Here is a 7,500-nt window from a genome sequence, read left to right as displayed (position 1 = left end):
GGTCCATTGAACAGTTCAATCGATCGTTCTATCGATTTATTGCCGTCTCTGTAAACGGACAGAGAGGCTTTCACTCAGCAGAGTCAACAGTGAGTCTCTGTGGAAAGTGCGCGCAGGGAGAAGAAAATATGACGACTCTCCAACCTTGATTATCGCCACGTTGGCGAGATTCCTGCTGGAAAATAACGAAAAGTTACTGAACTTAATTGATTTCTTTGCGCGCGCGGAAGAGTGTGTGTGTGTGTGTGTGTGTGTGTGTGTGTGTGTGTGTGTGTGTGTGTGTGTGTGTGTGTGTGTGTGTGTGTGTGTGCTGTGATTATATGCCATTTTATTGTTCTCATAAACAACCTATACCATTATTACTGTTGCTCTGTGTGTGTGTGTGTGTGTGTGTGTGTGTGTATGCGTGTGCGTGCGTGCGTGTGTGTGTGTGTGTGTGTGTGTGTGTGTGTGTGTGTGTGTGTGTGTGTGTGTGTGTGTGTGTGTGTGTGTGTGTTATCTTTCACAACAGTCGCAATGAAGCAAATCAAAGGAGAGCAAATGACAAATTTCACCGCTATTATGTATGTAACCCCCCTCCCTCCACCGCTTTTACTGGCCGAGCGCACCAGATATCGCTGAAATCCGAACAACTGCTCTCTCTCTCTCTCTCTCTCTCTCTCTCTCTGTTCAGTCGTTATCTTGTTTGGCCCAGTTTTTTCCCCCCTGACTAAACACTGACCGATAAATCAACCTGCTCAGCAACAGTCGGCGATTGCTTAAGTTCCTTTCGAGGAGATGGAGAAATCTTGTAGACGTCTGTTGTGATGTGTGAATGGATTTGGTGTCGGCTCTCCGGAGGGAAAGACCGTTGTCTTGTGTTGGGTGTTCTCAGACTGTGCGCAGCTTGTAAAGCTACTGGTCAGCCTAAGCAACATGCAACAGAAGCAATTTTTCTTTAAAGGGGGAAGGTGGCAGAATGGTTAAGACGCTCAGCTGCCAATACAGAGAGTCCGTGAGAGTCTGGGTTCGAATCCTGCTCTCGCCCTTTCTCTCAAGTTTGACTGGAAAATCAAACAGCGTATAGTCATTCGGGTGAGACGATAAACCGAGGTCACGTGTGGAACACGCACTTGACGCACTGAATAAGAACCCATGGTAACGAGTGTTGTCCCCTGGTAACATTTTAAGGCAGAAATCCACTCTTTTAAGGCAGAAATCCACTTCACTCTTTTAAGGCAGAAATCCACTCTTTTAAGGCAGAAATCCACTCTGACGGGTGAACAAATATAATATGCATGCACTCAAAGCCTGAGTAAGCGCGTTGGCTTATGCAGCTGGTCAGGCATCTGCATAGCAGGATTGGTGTAGCGTATATGGATTTGTTCAAACGCAGTGACGCCTCCTTGATGAATTGAAACTGAGACTGAAACAGAAACCATTGCATGTTTTATTTCATTTCTTCCATCTCTGTCTCTGTTTGTCTCTGTCTGTCTCTCTTTCTCACTCTCACTCTCACTCCCCACTCTCTCTCCCGCTTCCAGACATAAGAATAGATTATCCGTATTCTATCTTGTGAAAGAAAAGGGAAAAAAAAAGCAATCGAAAGGAATTCTATCTGGATTTACGAAAACATAGTTATATCCCAGAGTGCTGAATAGCAACTGGTATGAAATATTCGGCATTATTTTCTCTTGTTCATGAAACAGAATATAATCTGATTTGCAGAAATGCGAACATCGTTATCACATCTGAGTTACGTGTGTTGCTATACTTTATCTAGCATTGCATGATTTGACCGTATTTTTAAAAAAAAGGTTAGATTCATTTCATTAAATACATTGTGCGAGCTGATAGGGTTGTATCTTCCATGATCTGATTCCCTTTCTCTGTAGCAATATATTGCCTCATCTTGTCGTCATTATCAAACCTTTCCTCTTTTTTTTCTTCTTTTTCAGGTAAATACCACCACGCAGGTAACAGAATCAGCGTGCATGCAGCCTCTAGCCATTCAGCAAGAAGGTCATTTGCATGAACACTGGGTCTCATTCTCCACACTCCCTGAAGAAAAAAAGTTTCCCCTCAGGCTCCACTGAAAAGTAAAGCAACCAGCGTTCACAGATAAAGACTACAGAAAAGAGCAGAGACAACGATCAGTTGGTCCAGGATCAGCAAGATCACTCAACAGTTCATGAGACGATAAGTCGTTCTGTACCTTTTATCTTCTTCCCACCCCACACATTTATTTTCATCAATTAATTCAACAAAAGGGTTTGAAACTATATCGTCAGAACCATTCACACACTCTACAGCAAAGACCCGGAAGTTCCACTTTTGGAGATGATTAATTGTTCTCCACTTTGTTAGCTTTCCCACCCCTTCTTTTTTGTTCATTGACTGAAAAGAAAAAAGTTTGAAATCATCTAAAAATCATCTACACACTCTACAGCAGCAGCAGCAGCAGCAACAACAACAATAACAAACATAAAAAAAACAATAACGAAAAATAAAACCGCTTGGAAAAGAGAGAGAGTGAGAGACAGACAGACAGACAAGACAGAGAGACAGAGGTCTAAGAATCAAACACCTGATCATCGAGAGTATATATATATATATATTAAAAAAAAAAACAAAAAAAAACCCTCCTTCAAACCAACCATGTCCACCACCATCACCACCACACAACCCCAAGCCAAGCAACAACGACAAACACCACCTCTACCACCACCACCACCACCACCACAACCACCCCGCCCTCAACCACCACCCACCTCCGTCCTCTCCCCGACCCCATCCACCCCCTCCCCTTCCCCGCCGCCCACCCGGCCCTCGCCAGCGGCCTCGGTCCCTGACGGCGAGGACCTGAGGCGCCGACTGGAGAAGCTGTGCCGTCACTACGACGTGGACACCATGAAGGTGTTCATGGTGGTGGAGGCGCTGGGCGAGGGCGCCCTTCACGCGCTGTACGGCGGGGGGCAGCGCCACCACTGGGAGGCCTTCCTGCGGCGCCAGGAGGCCTGCCGCCTGGACCTGACCCGCCACGACAGGACCCGCGACAGGTACCGCCACTTCCTCACCAAGGTGAGTGTGTGGGTGTGTGTGTGTGGGGGGGGGGGGGGGGGGGGGGGGGGGGGGGGGGGGGGGGGGGGGGGGGAGGGGAAAGAGGTGCTGTTGTTGTTGTTGTGTGTGTTGTGGATAATGGTCATAATGGGGATGATGGTGGTAGTGGTGATGGTGGTGGTAAAAGTGGTGGTGATGGATGGTGGGGGTGGATGTGGTTGTGGTGGTGGTGATGGTGGTGGTGGTGGTAAAAGTGGTGGTGATGGTGGTGGTGGTGGTGGTAAAAGTGGTGGTGATTGTGGTGGTGGTGATGGTGGTGGTAAAAGTGGTGGTGGTTGTGGTGGTGGTGGTGATGGTGGTGGTAAAAGTGGTGGTGATGGTGGTTGTGGTGGTGATGGTAGTGGTGGTAAAAGTGGTGGTGATGGTGGTGGTGGTGGTGGTAAAAGTGGTAGTGATGGTACTGGTGGTGGTGGTGGTGGTGGTGGTAGTGGTGATGGTGGTGGTGGTGGTGGTGTTGGGGTTGGTGGTGATGGTGGTGGGGTTGTTGGTGGTAGTGGTGATGGTGTTGGGGTTGATAGTGATGGTGGTGGTGGTTTGTAGTGGTGATGGTGGTGGTGGTGGGGTTGTTGGTGATAGTGGTGGTTGGTGGTGGTGGTGATAGTAGTGGTTGTGATGGTTACGAGGATACTGTGATGCTAATGAAGAAGAAGAAGAAGGAGAATAAGAAGAAAGAATACATAAATAAATAACAGTAGTAGTAGCAGGAGTAGTAGCAGCATCAGCAGCATTAGCAGCAGCAGCAGCAGCAGCAGCAGCAGCAGTAGTAGTAGTAGTACTAACAATAATAATAATGAATTTCCAACCTTGCTCGTCGCGACATGGGCTAGATTCCTGTTGAAATTAGTGTAGAGTGACTGAACTTTGTTGTTGTTTTTTTAATGCTAGTTTGTGTGTGTGTGTGTGTGTGTGTGTGTGTGTGTGTGTGTGTGTGTGTGTGTGTGTGTGTGTGTGTGTGTGTGTGTGTGTGCACTGCATTTCATTCATAAATCAGAGGACAGTGAAGCGGTGGCTTTCGGGAGATCGAGAGATCTCCTGCTTCTGAAACAAGAAGTCCCAGATTCCAGCCACACCGGACTTTCACTAACCGTTGTGGCCACGTGGTTAACGTCACATACTGACGATTTGTTGTTCAAACCCCATTAGAGACAAATATATCTGGTGTGTGGCCACATGGCGAAATGTCATTGATAAGGCCTGTGGACTGCTGCTGCTGCGACATATAAAAAGCCCAAAATATGCCTGCGCAGCGTATGGAGGGTGGAGTGATGGCCTAGAGGTAACGCGTCCGCCTAAGAAGCGAGAGAATATGAGCGCGCTGGTTCGAATCACGGCTCAGCCGCCGATATTTTCTCCCCCTCCACTAGACCTTGAGTGGTGGTCTGGACGCTAGTCATTCGGATGAGACGATAAACCGAGGTCCCGTGTGCAGCATGCACTTAGCGCACGTAAAAGAACCCACGGCAACACAAAAGGGTTGTTCCTGGCAAATTTTTATAGAAAAATCCACTTCGATAGGAAAAACAAATAAAACTGCACACAGGAAAAAAATACACAAAAAATGGGTGGCGCTCTCAGTGTAGCGACGTGCTCTCCCTGGGGAGAGCAGCCCGAATTTCACACAGAGAAATCTGTTGTGACAAAAAAATTTTTAAAAATACAAATACAAAAGACAAATAAAGCATTGTCCGCTCAGGTGTTACGTACAAAATCCTGGTTCATGGCGTGTGAACAGAACGAACCCGGAACTTCCGCTGTTATTTGCACTATACCACCACCACGCTGCAGCTGACGCATGCATGTGTGAAAGTGACGCCGTCAGGTTTGGTGCTGTGCTGTGCTGCAGGTGGGCAGAGAGGAGCAGGGCCGCCAGTGGTTCCAGGCTGTACTGCACACCCTCCATCACATGGGAGCCGCCGACATCTTCAGCTACCTCAGCAACCACGCCGACAACCCCGCCAGCACCTTCAACAACACCACCATCACCACCACCAACAACAACACCATCACCAACAACTACAGCACCAACAACAAACTTGCTATCACCGATCTTCACTCTCCGCGCCGACACGAAGGATATCGCTACTACCTCCTCAACACGAACCGGAAATGGGAGACGGACCCCCATCAGTACCCCTCCCACAGCCACCACCACCACCAGCACCCCCCCAACCCTCAGCTGCCCTTTAAGGTCGCCGCCCCCAGACACAAAGACCCGGCCCTGCTGCCCCCTCAGCTGCCCGGGGCGGACGGCGGCCAGTTCTGCCACCACCTCGTTAAGCTGTTCGAGAAGAAGCTGGAGGCCTGGTTCGACGCCTTCCACGCCATCGCAGTCCGCCTGACGGCCCACGTCAAGGTCGCCGGGCTGGTGCGCGTGCTGACCGGGCGCGTGCACGCGCTCTGCACGCGCCAGGGCCGCCTGCACGCCGTGGCGATCAAGGTGACGGGCCAGGACACGCCACGGCCTCTGGACGTGGCCGAGCTGTGCCTCACCAAGGTCATGGTCATCCAGAACGGGCTGGCGCTGCCCGAGGACCTAGACCTGGCGCTGCTGACGCTGCACGTGCACCCCGCCCGGCCCGTGCTCCGGCTGTGGCTGCTGACGCCCTCCCCGCAGATGGAGACGGCGATCCGGGTGGCGGACATTGACGACATGATCGACGCGGGGAGGTTGAGCCCGCGGCACGAGCTGTGGCTGAACAACACCACCACGGACGACACGACCAACGGCGGCGCCGACAACAGGCCGGACAAAGACAACGTCGGGCAGTGACGTTTCCACACAGGTGTGAGAAAGCGATCGTTTCACTTCATGGCGACGGTGAGGACGATGACTTTTTTCCCGTGATGGAGTTAAGGGCATTGGTCAGTGTGGACAACAGAGTCCTGGTCATCATCTTCCTGGGGGTCTGCTGCTGATGAGAGGCTGCCAGGACTTGTTTGGATCACTGCCTGTGTGGGGTGGGGTTCGGCCAGGGTTTTTTAAAATTTTGTTTGTTTGTTTGTTTTGTTTTTGTTTTTGTTTTGTTTTTTATGGGGTTGTTTAGTTTTGTGTTGACACAGTTGATATTTTTGTATGGTTTGACAGCCCTGATATAGGCCTTTGCGATCGGCTGGACTATAAGCAACAAAAACAAAACAAACGAAACAAGAAGGCGATGTTTGCGGTGACCTACTCATGGCATCAGTTTCTCTTTCAGTTTCATGGCATCATCAATGTTAACGATGTTTGGATAACGCTTGGCGAATGATGAGTACGACGGTTGTGAAATCACACGGATACTGAGGTTGACGCGAACACTTTTGTAGCAGGCCTGAATTGAATTCGATAAGGGAAGTCATGGTAATGACATCATTTATAGTTATAACATCACTGCATGATCTTTTTTTACGTATTAAAAAAAAGAAAAGAAAAAGACTTAACAGGTTTTATCCGATGCGAATGGTGTGATTTTTCACGTATGAAAAAAAAAAGAAACAGAAAAGACTGCGTGTTTAAATATAAAAATAATGATCACAACAACACTGATTTCGAACATAACGTGAGCGTTTTTGAACGGAATTTTGTGGGTTTCAATAACGACTTTCGTGATGTTGACATCCGTGTGGGAAATGACAACACTGATGTTGATAATGACAGCTTCCGTATAACAATGACGTAAGTCATGATGACTTCATGTGTGATAATACGTAAACCTTTACTTAATAATGCCGACTATGTATCATCAGGATTCGTTAAAAGAAGCGCACACAAAGGAACGATGCATTCGGCCTCAGGATACCATGGCAACGTCAGAAAGAGTTTACCTCCCCCTCTCCTGCTTACTCACTCCTCAGAGGAAAGAAAGAAAACCACAAGCACCCATGACAATATCTTTTAGTCCGTTTGTGCAACACATTTATACAGTGCTTTACTAACTAGGCACAGAAGCAACTGGGTTCTGTGTGTGTGTGTGTGTGTGTGTGTGTGTGGTGTGTGTGTGTGTGTGTGTGTGTGTGTGTGTGTGTGTGTGCATTGCCTCTCTGAGCTTCATCAGAGGTATTGCCGAGTGCCATTTCCATTTAATTTCTTGGTCACATAATCTCTTAAGTAAATGATATCTTGGCCATGTGATATCTTATCTACATTATTTCTTGGCCATATAATCTCTTGGCTATATAGTCTCTTGGCCAAATAGTCTCTCAGCCACATAATCTGTTGGCCACATAGTCTCTTGACTACATAATCTCTTGACTACATAGTCTTTTGGCTACATAATCTCCTGGTCATATGGTCTCTTGGTCACATGATCTCCTTGCCACATAATCTCTTGGCCACATAAATTCTTGGCCACATAGTCTCTTGGCCACATAATCTCTTAGCTACATAGTCTCTTGGCCGCACAATCTCTTAGCGATATAATT

At 48.2% G+C, this 7,500-nt stretch overlaps 1 protein-coding gene across 1 annotated transcript in view; it reads left to right on the top strand.

Annotated features, from left to right (window-relative positions):
• The first annotated feature begins 2,631 nt into the window (after positions 1-2,631).
• Positions 2,632-7,500, top strand: part of LOC143283304 (uncharacterized) — a 5,712-nt gene continuing 843 nt past the window's right edge. Inside the window, exons 1-2 of the mRNA XM_076589489.1 lie at positions 2,632-3,060; positions 4,943-7,500. The exon at positions 4,943-7,500 is cut by the window's right edge and continues 843 nt beyond it. Coding sequence (XP_076445604.1) covers positions 2,638-3,060; positions 4,943-5,869 — 1,350 coding nt within the window. The 5' untranslated portion in view covers positions 2,632-2,637 and the 3' untranslated portion in view covers positions 5,870-7,500. The remainder of the gene's footprint in view (positions 3,061-4,942) is intronic.

Source organism: Babylonia areolata, chromosome 6 (genome assembly GCF_041734735.1).
Source record: "Babylonia areolata isolate BAREFJ2019XMU chromosome 6, ASM4173473v1, whole genome shotgun sequence".
Taxonomy (NCBI): Eukaryota; Metazoa; Mollusca; class Gastropoda; order Neogastropoda; family Buccinidae; genus Babylonia; species Babylonia areolata.
The sequence above is the reverse complement of the archived record's forward strand: the minus strand, read 5'-3'. Positions and strand labels throughout refer to the sequence as shown.